The sequence below is a fragment of the Physcomitrium patens genome, chromosome 16, assembly GCF_059467195.1.
Source record: "Physcomitrium patens ecotype Gransden chromosome 16, ASM5946719v1, whole genome shotgun sequence".
Taxonomy (NCBI): domain Eukaryota; kingdom Viridiplantae; phylum Streptophyta; class Bryopsida; order Funariales; family Funariaceae; genus Physcomitrium; species Physcomitrium patens.
This window is the reverse complement of record NC_143425.1, coordinates 3,709,056-3,728,599: the sequence shown is the minus strand read 5'-3', so window position 1 is coordinate 3,728,599 and position 19,544 is coordinate 3,709,056. Positions and strand designations below refer to the sequence as shown.

Genomic DNA, 19,544 nt, shown 5'->3' with positions numbered 1-19,544 from the left:
ACATAGTTTGGTTGTCCACAAGAATTGGTCAGTGATCAAGGAACTCATTTTGTAAATAATAAAATCGAAGCACTTATGGCTAAATATGAGATAAAATATCATAAGACTACACTGTATCACCCTAGAGCCAATAAACAAATGGAAAAGACTAATAGAATTTTATGTAAAATCTTAACAAAAATAGTTTCAGGAGCGGGAATAGATTGGGACACTAAGTTGTTCGTAGCTTTATAGGCATATCATATTGCATATAAAGTTACTACCAATGCTACCCCTTTTCAATTGATTTATGGCAAGGAAGCAATATTACCTATTGAATTGGAAGTCCAAAGTTTACAAATTGCTATAGATAATAGATTGAGAGATCATAATTCATTATTGAACTGTTTAGAAGAATTGAAAAAATTAGATGAAACTAGAGCCAATGCATTAATGATAATGGAAACTACACAAAAAAAGAAGGAAGACTTATTATGATAGTAAGCTTAGACCAAAGGCTTTTATGCCAGATCATTTGATACTTCTTTATGATAGTTGATTTAAAAAAATTCTAGGAAAATTTCAAGTTGAATGGCATGGACCATATCGAGTTATTAACAGATTTTCAAATGGTTCAGTGTAATTGGAAGATTTTATGGATACTAAATTTATGACATAGATCAATGGCAATCAGCTTAAACTTTACTATACATAAATCTGAGACGGATTTTCTGTTATAAAAGGGGGGGGGGGGGAGGAGAGGGGATAAATAATAATGATGATAGGATAGTAAATATAAGGTGATAAGAAGTGTGAGGAATATAGATGGGATTAGTGACGGCGGTAGTAAAGATTAGTTGTCAGACCTAGTTAGTAGGGTATTTCATCATGACAAATTGTGGGAAATAAGGGGGAGTCAATCCAATTGATTAGACCATAGTAAGAAGTAGGAGGGGGGCTCTTGACAAGCATCGTGTTTTCTTTTGTGTAAGCAACCGTGTATGTATATTTTGAGAGATTAGTTGTAAGTGCTTGCTTATATTAGAATACAATGGCGATTGAGAAGACTAAGAGGCAGTTGAATAGGGAGGAGAAACAACGCAATATAAGGTACAAGGATGAGTTGCCACCATTGGAGTGTATAATTGTGACTAATATGGAGCCGATCTGATTGGATGTTTGTTGGACTAAGGAGAAGTAGCAAGTTTTTTGAAGAACACATATGCATGGATTTTTGTGCATTTCGCAAAACTTACCACCAATTGACGTTGCACTGGTAGAGGTTAGGGTTAAAGAGAAGTAGATGGTGGAAAAGGAGAAGGTGGCGAACATGGTGTCTGAGAAAGCAAAGATAGAGACTGATTGGAAGGAACGGCAAGAGCGGCTCCAAGTAGAGGTTGCGATGTTATAGACTAAACTAGCCATATTAGAGAAGGATGTGAATAATTTAGTGTAGACCAATATGTCAGTTTCAGCGACAACACCTTTGGAGATACCTTTGAAATCGACAGAAGAATGGCAGAAGATGTTGGAGGAGCGCGATAACCAAATTGTCCTTCTTGAGTCTCAGATACGTGAATTGGATTTATTGAATGAAGATCTGACAGCGCGTTTAGATGGAGAACCCTCGAACACCAAGTCAGACGACGAAGATGTAGTAGAGGAGGAAGTCGCCAATTCAAAAGGTGGTAAGCCAACACCATTGACTAAAGAAGCCAACGCTGCTACGTCTTTATAAGTTGACGCTAAATAATGTTTGTGAAGGCATTGCACAATTAGGAGTGGAACTATGTAGAATATGTAAATAAATTTTGTGATAAGTTACTGGTTGGTTATTGATAACCTTAAGAATTAGACTTATGGCTAGGCAGTTTAGTTGGTAAGAGTAGGTTGTTAGTACAACAAATAGTTAAGAATTCAAAGATTCATAACCTTTGGAATCAGCTGGCCAACGGTCCATCTTTTGGTAGGATAAAGAGATTAAGAAAGGGAGATCAGGGCCAAATTGTGATAGTCGTAAGCCGAGATAAGCTTGGTGCTATCTCTTTGTTTTCTTTACTTTTATTATTTTCTCATAAAGAATTGTGATTAGAATATTATGGAATATGACTTTGGATTGGCCGTTTTGGAGAAAATCTATGACCTTGAGAATTGAGATTATCAAATTGTATTGTATTATGTGAAGATATTGAATTCTGTGTGATGAATTGAGAAACTGAATATAATAAGTAAGTTGGAGATCAATAATTGAATATATATAAACCACAAAGAGAGTAAGTAGAAGATGAACTAATAAGAATATGGAAGTATTGTTGAATTGATAGTCGTAGAATAGATTATGTGTTGAATTAAGATGGAAGTAGTAAGCCTTGGTGTTTTGTAGTTTGATAATTGATTTCAAATAGTTAGAGTACAATCAATTGTGACACTAACAGATCCAATTTATATAACCAATCTTTTCCCGTATTCGAATCCACCTCTATTAGTTCAATTGCTTTAGTATATTAAAGTTTGAACACAACAAGAACAACACAACTTTTATTAAAAAAGATATTCATGCTAGGTACATGTGAACTTTCATGTAAATCAAGGATTTATTTTTTATAGCTAAGCATTAAAAGTCTTGGTCACAAATGGTAACTTAATACTAACCAATGCTATTTCAACTCTTCTTCTTAATTTTTGTGACCTAATTTGCTAATGATATATTGACAAAAATATACTAACAAAAATCAAGATACTTATCCACAATTGAGAATAGTATGAGGTGTTAATGAAGACATGGACAATCATATGTTACATAGATATACCAATACAATTTGTTAAGCTATGGAAAGTATTTTATTTTTAATTTATAGATGTTTTAAAAATTCTAAGTTATATTTTTAAAAAATAGCTTTTATTAAAAATAAGTTTATAGGTACATGAATTGACATTTGCTTCTATCTTAAAAACATTATAATATCATGTATAGAAGAAGTAAATTTAATGCTCAATATTTTTTCTAAGTATCCATTGACACTTGTATATTGTACAAGAAAATATTACCCACATACCTATCCATCAATGTATTTAGTTTATATTAGGTATAGCTTAAAAATATCTAATTGTATTGTAAATACTATGAAAGTTGCTTTTTATTGGACTTATGGGATATGTATTGCATTATGCATTGAAGTTATTTTACATTCAAAAGTAGCCATTGGTTTTTTTAATCTATTAATTCTAGTATAAATGGATACCTTTAAACAAATAATAGACTTATTAGATGCTTAGACAATAGCTATTTTGTAAAATGTAGCCATCTCAATCAATGTTATTTATTTGTATATGTATCTGCATGATGCTTCTTTGTTATAAGTAGTGTCCAACAATATAAGCAATGATATTCAAGAATTTTACCACGATATTTTCTTGCTTGAATATTAATACCTTGATTAGTTTCTTATGCAATATGCCATTGAATGTAAGTAAATTTTGTAACTTCAAGTAAGGCATATGTCAACTCTTATAAATCCACTTTTATTATAATTAAAGGGCCAATCCACATATGCCAAAAGAAGATAAAGTTGACTACAAATTGTGACATATTTGGCTTCAAACATGCTATACACCAAATATAGAGATGTGGGCAATGTAGTGCCTTTTGCAATAATAAACAAATATATTCTTATTGCAACGTAAATCTTCTTAGATATGGAGCTATTGAGCATATAGAGCCAAGTTATATGTTTAAATATATTTGTGTTAAAAACTTAGATCAATTTATGCAGTTGGTTTAGTATAGAGGTTGAAAGGAAGCAATAACCTCCTTAAAGGTGTATAAAGCAAAGTTCCAAATAACAAAAATCTCAATGTTTTTTTATGCAATATTAACATAAAAAAATTAAATGATGATTTTATAATGAATTGAAATGTATGGTAATTTATAATCTGGTGTAATTTTTTAAAATACTGATATTGCCATTCTTTTCATATTTCCTTATTGTAAGTGATCCATCTACCTCTCTTTATAAAAAATTGTTAAAGGAGCAATTAAGTATCATAGAAAAACACAACTAAAGTTTAGTAACAATGCTTGTTGAAAGAGTGACTTCTAGCATATACCTCCAATTTATAATAAATTAACATTATAATAGCCAAAACTATAATAACCAGTAGATAGCATGTTGAAGTGCCAACAACAAAAATTAGGGTTGGTAATAGAAACATTGTAGATAGTGTATATACATATATACACATATATACATATCTATTTTTTTTATGTTTATATGTACTTTAATGTTGGACCCTTATTGTAGCTTCGATGTTGTTGGCAATAACATTGAAAAGTGATTTTGTTTAGTGTAATACAACTGAAAGGATTTGTTGTATTTTTAACAAAACCACGTCGTATCTGTCTTGTTCATTATTCGCTGCACATACTTCTACTATTCTTTCTCCAGAAAACAAACATTTTCACAAACCAAATTGCAGTGTAACAATATCAAATTGCTCGTTAGATGCAACAAGCAATCATGTTTTTCAATAGTTAACAAATTCAAGGGTTTTCGGAGAGTCAATGAACTCAAATTTTAGTCTGTTAACGCTTGATGCAGAGCTTCGATCCACCAAACGGGCTTTATAAGCTCACAATAAGAATTCACAACCATTGGAGAAGTCTGCAAAATCAGAACTCGATCTACAATAGCTTAGTTGCTAGAACGACAGCATATACAATGGAATCGCCCAGACAAAAAAATAAAAAAAATAAACAATCAATCCAATGGAAGATATATGTAAACTCATTCAACGCCACGAGCTCTCAAATCGACACAAACCAACTCATTGGAGATAACCTGCTCACTTCATTCCCCTAGCCAGCTAAGATGTGGACTTGATGCTTGGAGTCGTGGAATGGGTTTTGAATCGCCCTGCTCTCACATGTGGGTACAAGAGAAGCTTCATGAATGGAGGACAATGAGCAGCTACAGACTCTGGTTAGTAGACTTCTACAATGGATTTCGAGCACATTCGGGTGGTGGAGCTGGTGATCGCTTGCGGTCTGCACAGTAGTCGTAGAGAAGGTAGTTGTTCCGAACCCATTCGAGCTGGTTCACTTGATAAGCTCCCAAGGTTTGGTACTCCGACGACATCCACCAGCTGCTGGTTTGGGCCATGCAGCTGGCAGTGTCGCCGTTGTCAACACGGCAGGCGTCGACGTTGAAGGACTCGTAGGTGGCGACGAAAGGAGCGTAGGTCCAGTTCAGCTTCACCCAGCCGTCGTTTGTAGCCCAGTTCTCTCCGTTCCAGATTGTGCTGTAGATCCCCACCGGCTTGGAGTCAGGGTATGGAACTCCTATGTCCTTGTTGTTTTTGAACACTCGGATGGGTGTGTTGTCCACATAGAACCTGCAATGTGAGTCACGAGCACGCGCGAGATGATTCGAGATTGACAATATGTCGACTGCCCACCTCAGCTTCCTAGAAGGTTGAAATTACAGTAATTTATATTGAAGGAAAATAATCTGGCTGCTCGGAGTTTGTGTTGTGGTCGAAATTGCAACTATCAGAAAATAAAGATGAAACGAAGTCCGATAAGAGGTGACGTTGAGTGCTCACACTATCTGCTGTGTATTCCACAAGACAGAGTACGAATGGAAGTCTGAAGTGGGGTCAAACCATAGGTAAATGCGCTGCTCCCGCTTCCCTTCACCATTTGCATAAATATTAGTTTGCAGGATGTAAGGCTGCCCGGTCACGTTTCCAAGGAACTCGAAATCCATTTCATCGTGTAATCCCGGAGTCTGTGATGACATCTGCAACCAGGGAGGAATCGCACATCATCAAAATCTCATAAACCATAGCATTAGCCCAGGCACGAAAAGAGCCTTCTCAGATAATGGTTGCTAATAGAAAAACCAAACTGTATTGCATACATGACAATCTTATGGCCTGCAAGTAATAATTCGAGCTTCTGTGATAAGGTTGGAGGATTACATAATATGCTGTCACGGTGCCAGCAGAATTTCCAGGAACCAGTTTCATGCGCATCCCAATCTTGCCAAATAAATACTGGTACTTGGAGCCAAATCCAGAAGCTGCACGTGTAATTAACGATCAATTGGTCAGCTCAGGAGAACAACGTCAGCATTCCTGATCATCGACATGTTTCAAGATTGAAAACAATCGGCAGCCTTCTTGAAGTTAGTTTTGGAAAATTGGTGGATACACTTTGCCAAGTACCTGCATATTCATCCAACACGAGCTGCACTTGGTGGCCATCGTTAAGAATCCGAAAATGTTGCGAATCTGATTGACTTTCATAATTTTCCAGAAAGGTTACAGCCCCGGTTAGAGACCCAGTGCCTTGCCCGAGCACGGTTATCATATTCATAGCCATGGTCCAAATCACACACATCACATGGGGCGTCCACCATCTCCACACAACCCCAACCAACTTGACATTCGCTTCTGACATGGCTGCAAATCTTGGACCGATAGCACTCACTGCTCATCTATAAGTCTAGGATCTTTGGAGGGACATGATCAGTACTCTTGTAGCTTCTGTTAACACAGATCGAAGCTGGAGGAAGCCACACCTGCCAGCTTGATCGAAACGGTAAAAATAATCTTTCTGAACGATGTGGATTCGTTTTACGACATGGCTTATGATCTGCACTCAAATGTCCCACAAATGTCAGCACACTGTCCAAGAGTTATATCAGCAACTTGAAAAGACCTAACCATCCGATCCAACGTGACAAACAGCACCACCGAGGGCGATGGAAGTTGTGAAACTATTCTCTGCGGCGTTCCTAAGCCCTTCATTCGCATTGATTCGCCTCTGCTAGAGTAATATGGTGATGACAAGTTCCATGGCGGCCTTTTTCGCCTTCTCCAAAGAATGAAAAATCCCCTGAAATTGGATTTCAAAAAAAATTGAAAAAGAAGAGGACATCCCAAAATGCTGAGATGAACCTTTCGAGGACTTCAAAGAGGAGCAAGGATAAACGCAAACCCGGAGTCTTGGCAAAGAATCCACGTCGTTCAGAAAGATTGATCCTCTCATCGTCAAACGAACATCAAAGAGTAACTTGTGTACGGACCAGTTGGGTTCCTCTTGAGGCAATATGCTAGTGCAACTTCGCTCAACAATGCATAACAGCACCACCACAGAAACGGGATGTTAACTCACTTTAACACCTTTCAACAGAAGTTGAGGAGAGCAGACGGTAGGGGTTCAACGATGGCTGACCGAGAAATCCGAGACGGGCACCTACACGGCTACAAAGTCTTGAGCAGTACACGAATGGGGGCACGAATGGGGGCTTGATGATTAACTCTCGGGCAGCTTCGATCGCCTCTAGGACATATCTCAATAACTTGGGAAGAGGAGGACAAGCTGCACACACTAAACAAAATGAGGAGACAACCCGCTGAGGTCAGGGGGAGAGAGAGAGAGCTGAACCAGCAAGCTCCACTCCGTAACCTGCAGGTCAGAAACCTCATGAGCTGCAACACGCACCAGTTGCCATTGCTGACATCACGAGGGCAAAACACCCTCGTCACACTACCTCAAACCACAGCCCAACTCTGCAACTCTCGTACCCTCTACGCATCCAAGACAGTCCAAAGAAGGCAATGCAGCCCAGGTCGTCGTCACAGCTCAAAACTGGAAAAACACCACTTCAGCTGAGTGGGGAGATGCCCAACATCATTGAGCGAGGTTATGGGCTGTGAAGATGATTACCTCTGCGACCTCTACTGAAAGCATGAGAGTAGGCTCAGCGGTAGCCAAAATCAAGTTAACTCCTGAGGTTACGCATGTGGCCTGTTTCCTGTCCTTCACCACACTGATCCCAACTCTGGCTTTTAAAGAGAATTTGACCCACAATGAAGCTCCAAATGCACACTCGCACCCAGTTCTGTAGCAATTCTATCGCTGTCACCCCAAATCTACATATCCCCCGGCAAATGTGGGCCTGCAGGCTCCATCATGTGGCAAGGCAAGCTTGCAGTGAGGGCTGTGAGCGACATCTCCATGCCACGTTTGGGTAAGCTTTGAAGGCCCCTGCCATATGAACGCCACCCTCACCTCTTAAATTCTCACGCTCCAGTTCTGAAACTGCAACGCCATCGCACAAAACCCAGTCAACTGCCTCCACAATTTTGTTTGTTGTGGTTGCTCAATTTACCTCAATTTCGGTAGTTGTATATTAAACCTTATCATGTGCTTCTGTAAGTGAAAGCGTGTGAGGTTTTTCACATCATTTCATTACTTAATTGTTGTGGTTCCACCATTGACTATTGTGATCCTACAGTTTTGGTTCAAAATTTAGATATCATGATATGGTGTCTAGTAGGCAGGGAAATGACATTATTGTGTTGGAATTTGTCATTTTTAATTGGGGCTTACGATAATTTTATTTGATCACAGCTGTTTCTTTGGCTCATAAGGCTTTGATGGTTTGCATGGATGAAGTGTTTACTAATAATTACAGATAATTTTGTGACTTTTTGCTAAGCTCATTGTGATTCACTGAAGTGAGAAGAACTATTATTGTATTTTCGTTACATTTCAGTACTTTTTGCACTTCTCGCTGTCCAAATTTTGAAACAACTGAACAAATTCCAAGCTGTGACTTTATTTTAATTTTAAGTAAAGTAGAAGACAATCCAAGATTTTATTTTGGAGTCTTTCAAAAAAGGATTTTGAATCATGTTGTTTTTTTCAATGTCACTCAAAAGGATTTAAAAAATATATTTTATTGTTTGTTCATTCACAATGTTCCATAAAATGATTTGTGGTATACAACACAAGTTTAGAGGAACTTGTGATAATATTAGCAAAAACTATAATGACATGTAGAGGATGGCAAATTGTGGTGGCAATAACAAAAATTGTGGTGGTATTGAACATACACTTTATATGTACATATGCTACAACTGATAATAGCAATGATTTGATAATCATTAATAACACATGGTATGTGTTTCATTAAAATACCCAGAATATTTATATTATTTTTCATACTTCACTAAATAAATGAACTCATGTATAATGAATATTTTTTCTTTTTTCTATTGGTAGAAAACACAATATATTATTCAGGCTTGCTAAAGATGAAGTTCTATATTGACAGCATATTCTTACAATGTTTAAAGCCGTATGAAAGGATAAACAGAAAGCAGTTTTGGTAAATAATATTTAACCATTCATCAAACTTTTACTTATCAAAATCATAATTTCACAGTTTTGTATGCATTGAATCCATAAATAGAATGAAAAGCTATGATAATTTCTTTACATAGCAGAAATGTTACAAAACACTTCAAGAAAGGTTTTAAAATAAACACAAACAAACAAACAAACAAAAAAAACTTGTTGGATGAATGAAAATACAATAAGAAAATTTGACACCTTAGATAGATTTACAATTACTTTGTGAATATATAAGTTTACTTTGGGAATATAAGTTTATATAAGTTTACTTTGGGAATATATAAGTTTGGTGTAGCACGTGAGTTCCTTAAGAGGGAAACATACATTCAAATAAACATTCAAACTACAATTTAAGACTGGAAGCATCTGATGGAGAGGCTGTAATCAGACTTTAATATTGGCATCCTATTTGAATTGAAGTGAATTTTCTTATCCTCAAGAAGCAGATACAGGAGGTCATGTCAAAATTAATTGAAACTAATGAATGGATCTAAGTTATAGTGATTATTGTATATATATATACATATTTTTAATGGGCCTTTAAGCCTTGTACCTATAGTAAACAATACACGGTACGATGTTTGGAGGAATTCGATTTTGACGTTCATCCAAATCGATCTGTAAGAATACCCCGTGTGAACGAACAGATAACAAAAACCAACTGTGTATTCATTCATCCATATCTTTCCATTTGCGTGGATGGAGCCGACCGAAGCAGTCGGTTCCCATGGATTCATCCGCCAGGATCTCCTTCTTCTTCTTCTTCTTCTAGACTCATCAACGAGGGGAACACGTTCCCCTCGTTGATGCTTCTAGAAGGTGCTTCGCTTAGGTGACGTCACCATTGGTGGGTCCATAGGTGGACAAGATGTGGCTTTCTATTGGCTGTGCAACCAACGTAGGACACATCAATTTGAAGATTTGTTTGTTTGTTTGTTTGTCTGGTTGATTGATTTTGATTTTGATTTTTTTGAAAACTAAGGGGAGAGATGCATCTAATTTGGAAAATAGTTGTTGGTCACAAATGGTGAATTTCACAAATTTAATAGAGATATGTATCTTCATACTAAATAGAGATACAAATATGTATTAATTTGATAAATTAATATGTATTAATTTTTCAAGAATGTATGTATGTATGTATGTATGTATGTATGTGTATGTGTGTGTTTTTAAATGTATGTTTTAAAGGAAAAAACTTAAGGATATATTTTTATTAGATTGAATTTCTATTTACAACACCATTTAGGTCTAAATTTTTTATTTTAACTAAGAAAAGATATAATATTATAAAAAAATTAAGTCTATTTTAAAGTAAATTATCCAATTTAAAATAAATTGATTGTAGTTGAATTAGCATTACTTTCAGTTTTTAAACAATAGATTATTATTTTACTACTTTTAAAACCAACATTGCTTAGCAAGCATTGGTTTAATTACAGAATATTTTTGATCGCTTCTGCTACTAACTAAAGGATGTTGATACAATTATTATTTTATTTATTTTAATTTAAAATATATTTATTTATACTTCTTAGTATAGTTTAATTTATATGGTATAAGATTATTTTCTTTTATCATTGAATCTTAAATTTTATTTATGAGCTTTATAACAGGCTGTAAATCAATGTATTTGTTGTAAAATTAACATTCGATTAAAGCTAGATATTTAAGTTTCATTAATATTTTTTATAAATATAAATAAATTATATATATATATATATATATATTAAATATTTTTGCATTTATAACTGATATTTATGATATCAGTGCATCAAATATAATAATTATTTTTCTTTCCACTTCTTACATGTAGTTAAAATTTAATTTAATTTTTTTTATTAATAAAATTCTTGACAATTTCCTTTCTAAAAACATACTCCAAAACAAATCTCAATATTTGATGGTATTATTTAAATTTAGTAAATAAGACAGAAAATATTTTTTAAAAAATTTTATAAATAAAAAAAATTAAGAGAATGTTCATTAAAAGATAAATAAAACAATTTGAGAAGAAATATTTAGTTGTATTTGCATTCTTCTTTTTTAGGAGATGTAAGTCGTCAATTCTGTTATAAGGTAAAAAATGTTAGTATTTTTATTTATTTATTATCTTAAAAAAATTAAAAATTACAAATTATGTCTCCAACTTCTATTTTTAATAAAAAAATATATTTTTAAAATTATAATTTCATAGTTTAATAAGATTAAAAAGAATGTAGAGATTCAAACCATTCATGTAATACCTCATCAACACCACTACAAATATTTAATGTTGCATTGGCCCTATTTCATTTTTGTAATATAATCTTAATTTTTCTTATAATTTAATTTCTAATATTTGGTTGTCTCATTTTTTATTGTAATTTTAATTTAAAAATTTGACATATATAATATTTATATAAATAATAAATATGAGGTAAAAATTAAATTTAGATAGATTTAATAATATCTTATGGAAAATTTTATTTGAAGCTTTATAAAAGCAAATTTAACTTTATATGTATTTGTAATTAATTGATAGGTTGGAAACTTGGCCAAAAAGTTGTCAAGGACATAAACTGGAAGAAGATGCATAAACTTGGGAAATCTATATCAAAAGAAAAGTGGCAAAATAGAAATAAAGTATTATGTATATTAAAAAGAAACTTAAATGGCTAATGCCAAATTACAAGGAAATTAGAGACTCTTAAATCTAGACTAGAAGCAAGAAAGAAATTGACAAGAGTGAAGACATCTTCACTCTTACTTCTATATATATTATTTAACTAGGAGCTACGTAGTGATGTTCTATAGGACCCTTAATATGTGTTGACTTTGCAGGATTTATGCCTTAGCTTAGAAGGCAAGTTTTCTACGTATGGGCCACATAGTTAGCTTCTTCTTCAAGCTACTAACATGTGTGGTACATGGCCAACTTGTTGACTACATTTTTAACCTAAAAAGTCAATTATAAACACATATAAAGTCAAAGCAGCATCTATTAAGCTTCTATGAAGCTTGTATAGAAGATATTATGGAATTAACTTACTTTTATCTATTATTATCTAAATCTTATAGGTAATTATTCATTTACATGTATATGTCCGTGACATTATCCTCCTTTCTAGGGATAAGTTCTATGAGGAGCAGTCTTCATATGTTATAGAAATCCAAGATGTGGTTTGTTATATTTGTCATATACTTTGATTTTTGTTTACCTCGAAGATAATTGATAGGCCTTCTCAGCCATTGATAATGTCCTATATCAGGGTGAAAAAACTATCCTATTATTTGGTCATTGTTGAGGCCTTTGTAACTTCCTTCAAATAAAACATTTAGAACATCATCAATAATTTTTCCTACCTCTAATAAAATCACCAAACATTGAGAGTCTCTTCAAAGGTCATGATACCAAATACGTTGTATCTCATCGTTTATTCAAGGAAGGACATGTTATTTTTAAAGATCTTTATCTTAATTTTGTTGTCTTAAAGGTTGTGACAATTGCAATATCTCATCTAGTAAGTTTGCAAATGAAAGCTCTTGAGTTGAATCTGTTGGTTGTTGGTTCTCCATCTCTTTTCTGTCACAAATACACAGAAGCTATAAAAAAATTAAAAGGTAGAATACAATCTTCCCAGGACCTTGTTTCTTTCATAGCAAAGACTTACTATTCTTCATCTTGATTTAGATGGATGTCATCAATGAAAAGCCTCCACTGCCTTTGTTGCACTTATAAGATTCTTTACTGACTTCCATGTGTATTCACTAATATCATATCCATGCCAATGGATAAGATATTTTAATTTATTTTGGCACTGCTTTGAGTCTAAAACTTCTTCTACTTTGAATTCTTCATTATTGTCTATTTCTATAGGAAGAGATTGAGCTTGTTTTCTTCTTAGTATGTTCATAGTCTTGTATGGTTAAAGAAGAGATAAATGGAAGACGAGATGGATCTTCATTGACTCCAATAGTTGTAATCAATAAGCAACTGGATTGATTTATCCATAAATAGGAAAAGGTCCAAGCTTGTGGTTGTTTAATTTATTACAACGATGAGTAGACTTAATATTATGATGAACCAACCATACCTTGTTACCTACATTGAATTGTAGTTGTTTCTTTTGATAGGCATCGAAGATGATCTTTTGTCATTCTTGAGCTTCCTTTAATTAGACCTTCATTATTGCATGTAGCTTTAACAAATGATTTGCCAAATCTTTTACCACAGGATTATCAACTTTTGAAAAGTCAAAAGTATCAAGTTATGAATGGTAATCATAATTGGCAAAGAGAGGTGTTTATTGTATAGAAGAATGCATCATATTATTATAAGCAAAATTTACCAATGGCAAGAGGATTCTTTAATTTTCTTATTGATAATTGTTAATATACTTTAAGTATTATTCTAAAACTTAGTTTATGTGCTTTATCTGTCTATCAGTTTGAAGATGAAAGGTTGAAGAAAGTTTTATGTCCACCTTTAAAATCTTAAAAAGAATTTTTTAAAATCTTCATACAAATTGAGTCCTATTATCTAATATAATATCTTTTGGCAATCCAAGATATTGATAGATATTGTCAAAAAAAAGCTTAGTAGTTTCTTCATGTAAAATAGATTTTATACATCATACAAAATGTGTCATTTTGATAAAATGATCTACCATCATGTAGAATAAGTAGTTATTTTCAGAATGTAGATACCTAGTGTATAGTATAAACAGGGATAGATAATTGTTGAAAAGGTGGTTCAGCAAGTAGAATGCATGAATAGTTAGGAAAAGTAGTTATCATCTGTAGTATAGGAGTTGGTATCTTGGGATAGTATAAAGAAGATGGGAGAGGGGAAAAAAATGCTAGACTGCGATAGTACTGAGTTGGAGATAAGCTTGGTGCTATCTCTTCTTCTTAGTTTTCTTGTTTCTTTTGTGTTAGTGTTGATTCTAGTGAAGAAGATCAATTTAATGAATCAATGTTTGATTTACGAAGTTGTTTATGGATCACTGTTTATCAATTGTTGTGAAAGATTGAGGACGTATGGAAGTTTCCAGTCACTATTTATTGCAAGGTTGTAAGTTCAGTGGAGAGGAATTGTAATCGAAGGAATTATCTTGATCAGATTTTATGGATTGAAAGTTGTTCGTTCCAGGGTTTGGGATATGCTTGTGTGTTTGTGAATTACATAGGGTACTAAAATCGATGTCGTGGATGTTATTGTATTGATATGAGAGAGTGGACAGTAGGAGGAAAAGTTAAGTGTTCTTCAATATAGTAAGCATTTAGCAGTAGCGTTTAATTGCGTGATCCTAACAATTGGAGCTCATATACATGGTCTTTTCCTATGTTCAAATTTTTCTATATGGATTTATTTTGGGAGGTTTCTTTAGGAATAAGTAAAATGAGCAACCATATTTTGGCGCCGCTGCCGGGGATTGACAACATTATTGAGTGTTAGGAATTAACTGTCGAAGCAATAAAGGATATTAGGAAGCAAACTCAATAGAAATAATGAAAGAGTATGGTTATTAAGAATGAGAATTTAACAGCAAAGAGAATAAAGCAATCAAAAGAAAGAACAGAGCGATTGCAAGCAAGAAATTTGTTATGTAATGAGCAAAATCATAAATTAAAAAAGAAGCATCGACAAAGTTGGATTAAGTCGTAGTTGCATGCCTGTCGGCATATTTGATCATACCTAGAAGACGATCGATCTTTAATATTTCAAAAGTACATATCGTTAAAGAAATTACCAACAATACTCGTGGGGAGCGCTGCTAATAGTCCAGCATACCTCTCAAAGCCGTTAACGAAAAACGAAGAAGGCACAGAGGAATTAGGTACCGCACTGGGTATTTTTTCAATTGAAAATACGTTTAATTCTAACAAGACTGGTTCTGAAGATCGGCATAAATCACTTGCCAATAAAGACCAATTCAGAGTATATCAAAACCTATCGTTTTCACCTCATATTCAACTAGTAAAATTATTTGGGAATAATAATAGTCAATTGGGAAGGCCTAGAAGTCCGAAAAAGATTTTTGCGGGAGACAATTTTTATTTTAATAAGGAATTGAGCGGAACACCAGTATCTTTAATGACGTTTGGAGGACCAGCAGTTCCGATTGTAGTTCAAATGGGTGTAGTGGGCGATCGAACGACTAGCGTCGTGCCATTATCTACTTTTTGGGGTTTGCCAGGTGCAGATCCAGATCAACATTTGTCTCAATTTTTGATGGCGTGTGTAGCTAATAATGGAAGAACAAAAGACATTTGGCTAAGATGGCTGCCAGCGACATTGAAAGACATAGCGTTTGAGTGATATAACTGCCAACCTGTGGGACAATTTATCAATTGGGAGGCATTAAAAAATGTATTTTTAGTCCATTTTTGACCAATTGGTTTTGAAGAACATCTTAGAGAAAAATTAATAAATAGCAAAATGATACCAGGGGAAGCGATATAGTCATATTATGGTCGTATAGCAGATATACTTCGAAAATGGCCAAATAACCAAATACCAAAATCGTTTGTATTGTCCATATTGGTTAATGGACTACATCCACCAGAATTGAAGATGTTTATAAAGGAGGCCCAATCAGCCACCATTGCATCATCTCTTGAGCGAGCGAAAGCATGAGAGGAATGTCACTATGATCAGAACTTAACACTTGGAGCCACGATGATTACATCTCAAGGAGATTATCAAATGACAAATTGGAATGACGCATCGAAAGGTTATCTGGGAAAGAATGATTATGGTATAATTCCACAGGCATCTACGTAGATGTCGTTCCATTACAGGCTGTACCACCATCATCATCATACTTGTATGCGCCTTATTCCGCGTATCAAAAACCAACACCTACGAAGGAATTGCCAAATGCATTAGTATCAAGAGGTCTCAATGAGTCATTGCTGTTAACATTGACGAAAAAAATGGATGAATTGGCTGTGAATTTGACCAAGGATAAAGTAAAAAGGCATAAACCAATCAATATGCGTCCCAATGTCTAGTGCAGCAATTATAAGGGGCAAGGTCATTTAGTAACAAAATGTCCTTTACCACCCCAAATAATTGTATAATGTATCTTTTGTGGGGGCAAGCATATTACCACCAACTATTGGAATTTACGGAAGCAACAACAACTTAGTAACCAGATAATGATTCAACCAACTTTGTGGGATGTCAATCAAGTACAAACGAATAATAGGTTTGGTTGGGATGGAAATTGAGCAAATAAACAAAATAGAAATTATTCTAATATTCTAAACTCTGAATTTCACCAAGAAGGTGTATTCAATACTCATGGATTAGCGATGAATCAACCAAGATACCATCAATATCCACCCATGACAAAGCCAATGTCAGACTCTACAGTAACAATAAGTCAACCAGGATGCTTTACTCATCCGACATGGAATAGACCTAGCCATTATATACTAGTAGAGACACCCATTATCCCTGAAGGAGTTGGCAGGAGACCACTTCATTGCTATCGTTGTAGACAAATGAGACATTATGCAAGTGAATGTCCTAATCAAAGGGCTAGTGATGACTATGCTCCAATATGTGGAAATTGTAAGTAGTCTAGTCACACTTATTAACAGTACAATGTGCCCTTTAATCATAATAAGCTAGATCAACAAATGCAAACAAGCCAATCGACGGAGGACAAAGGCCCTATTCAATGAGACTCACCAGTACATCGTGTCGATGTGGTGAATGCAGGGCTTACCAGAGGCCAATAAAAAGACAAGAATCCAATTTAGAACCTGGATGAACCAATCGCAGAAGAGCAAGTAGCGCCATCTAGGGGACTTAACGAACCAATATCAGTATTGGGACATATCCCAATATTGAGACCTCAATAGACTAAAGAACCTAATTTGGTTCCACGTGCCAATTTTTTGGGACTATCAAGATCAATCCCAACTGATCAAGTACCAATACCTGTACAGCCCAATAAAAGATCTTACGCATTAAAAGAACCTTTAATGGTAGAAAAGTTGGAAAAGTTACCAGCGGCAATCCCAATCGCCAGGAAGGAATTGCTAGCGAATGGAATAAAATCGAAACCAATGAAACACAAAAGAGTATTGGGAATTATTGTCAATATGGAATCCTATGACATTTTGAAGGATTTGGATGTTATTCAGCCTTCAATTACAATGAAGCAACTTTTGGCTGTAGCACTGGAATGTCAATCTACATTGAATTTAGCGTTAATACGATGAGGATCTTACACTAAAAAAATTCATGAAGTTATCTTAAACCCAAATCCAGGAGCACCAACAATCGATGTATCAATCGATGGTGTTTTTAATTCCAGAGGTACAAGTCGATGGTGGCTCCAGTGTGAATTTAATAAACGCAGATATAATTGAGTACTTAGATCTAAAGTAGTTGCTACCTACGACATTGGTCTTGCGAATGACAGATCATAGTCGGATAAAGTCAATAGGAATCTTACGTAATATTGCCACTGTAATCGTGGGATTGACATATAAAATTGATTATATTGTATTTTGATTACAGAGTTCTATGTTATCGTATCCCATTTTATTGGGCAGACCTTGGCTTTATTAAGTCAAAGCTAAGAACGATTGAGGCTGAGGTACATTGACAATTGAAAAAGGCCATGACCAGATTATTTTATAGATGTATCCGGTACAATATCATGGAGAATCTCAATTGCCAGAATCAAAATTTATATCGGACAATGAGAGTCAATCAATTGAGGTAGATGATGATACTATAGGTTCACCGCAATTTGGGGTAGGACAAAATACTTCAACAGCAAAGGCAGGAGTCTAGCAATGTGGAAGTCCCAGCAAATATTTACTACATCAGGAGGATGCAACTAATTCAGATCATGCTATTGCCAAATGGATGAACAATCCCACAGTCAATAGAGTCAGCACATTGGAACCAGATTTGGGTGGTTCTCATATGTCGGATAATACAAGATATTCAGATCAGGAGAAGATAATTAAATCAGAGGTTGTTCAAGACCCTGTGTATCAATCTATTAACCTGGGCACCAACAAAATGCCACAGCTAATTAAAATATATGTTGATATTATCAGTACAGAATTAGATGCTTGGAAATAATTTTTCATCCATCACAAATCTATCTTTGCGTGGTCGTATGTGGATTTGAAAGGGATTCCAGTCAATGTGTGTGAGCACCACATTATTATAGAGGAGGGTGTTCTGCCAGTTCGTCAAAGACAACACCGGCTTAACCCAAAATATTTCTTTTTAGTGAAAGAGGAATTGGATAAACTTCTTGACGTAGATTTTATTTATCTTGTTCCCCATAGTATATGGATGTCGCCAATCGTGGTGGTACCAAAGAAGAATGGGAAAATCAGGATATGTCAAGATTTTCGAAAGTTAAATGCGGCTACTAAGAAGGACTATTTTCCGTTACCATTTACAGACAGTATTTTGGACGTAGTGGCCACACATGAATGTTACTCATTTTTGGACGGATTTTTGAGGTATAATCAAATTAAAATTGCCAAAGAAGACCAATTGAAGACTACGTTTACCACAGATTGGAGTACATTCACTTATAAAGTAATGCCATTTGGGTTATGTAATGCCCTGGCTACTTTTCAATAGGTAATGACACAAACGTTTCAAGATTATCTACGTTTATCAATGGAGATATTTTTGGATGATTTTTACACCTTTAATACAATGGCTGAATATCTAGCATGCGTGGATAACTGTTTGAATCAATGTGATAAGTATGGGATATTTCTAAATTTAGAGAAGTGTCAATTTGGCATACCATCGGGAAAGCTATTGAGACATATTGTCTCTAGCCGTAATATCGCTACGGATCTAGACAAAGTGACACATATAATGAACTTGTCTAGACCAAAGACAGTCTCCGATGTTCGAGGATTCATCGGCCATATCAGTTATTATTGATAATTTATTCATTTGTTTGTAGTTATTTATCAATCTTTAACGAACTTACTGAAGAAACCCCTATTAGATGAGACTAGTCCCATCTGGACCATGCACTGTACCGTGGCCTTTTGTCATGGCCATAATCATGTAAGCTAATAATTACATATAGAAATAGGTAGAAGTAAGTAAAAGTAGATAAAAGTAAGTTAATTCTATAATATTTAATATAGGAGCTTCTTAGAAACTTCCTAGACGCTGCTTTGACTTCATAGATGTCTTTAATTGACTTTTTGGATTAGAAACGTGGTCAACAAGTTGGCCATGTGCCACACATGTTGTTAGCTTGAAGATCAAGCTAACTATGTGGCCCACACGTAGAAAAACTTGCCTTGTAAGTCAAGGCATGTATCCTACAAAGTCAACACATATTAGAGGTCCTATAGAACGTCG

The 19,544-nt window shown here is 34.7% G+C and overlaps 1 protein-coding gene across 10 annotated transcripts; it reads right to left on the bottom strand.

Moving 5' to 3' along the window:
- Positions 1-4,541: 4,541 nt before the first annotated feature.
- LOC112293205 (xyloglucan endotransglucosylase protein 34) lies at positions 4,542-7,979 on the bottom strand. Of its 10 annotated transcripts, none has more exons than XM_024542379.3 (6): positions 7,712-7,979; positions 7,157-7,363; positions 6,205-6,634; positions 5,959-6,059; positions 5,581-5,777; positions 4,542-5,370 (listed from the first exon to the last, which is right to left on the bottom strand). In XM_024542379.3, the coding sequence occupies exons 3-6, from the start codon at positions 6,437-6,439 to the stop codon at positions 4,971-4,973; spliced, it is 933 nt and encodes a 310-aa protein (XP_024398147.1). In that variant the 5' UTR covers positions 6,440-6,634; positions 7,157-7,363; positions 7,712-7,979; the 3' UTR covers positions 4,542-4,970. The 10 variants fall into 10 exon arrangements, with proteins under 10 accessions (XP_024398147.1, XP_090112856.1, XP_090112858.1 ...); XM_090256730.1 differs by having other exon boundaries at positions 7,217-7,372; positions 7,712-7,969; XM_090256732.1 differs by having other exon boundaries at positions 7,217-7,363; positions 7,712-7,851.
- Positions 7,980-19,544: the final 11,565 nt, after the last annotated feature.

Excerpts from the sequence above, each read along its gene's own strand:
- LOC112293205 (XM_024542379.3), bottom strand. The coding sequence starts at position 6,439 with ATGTCAGAAGCGAATGTCAAGTTGGTTGGGGTTGTGTGGAGATGGTGG. Across the intron at positions 5,778-5,958 it reads GCACCGTGACAGCATATTAT|ATGTCATCACAGACTCCGGG; the intron begins GTAATCCTCCAA and ends CCCTGGTTGCAG. Across the intron at positions 5,371-5,580 it reads TGGAATACACAGCAGATAGT|GTTCTATGTGGACAACACAC; the intron begins GTGAGCACTCAA and ends CTCACATTGCAG.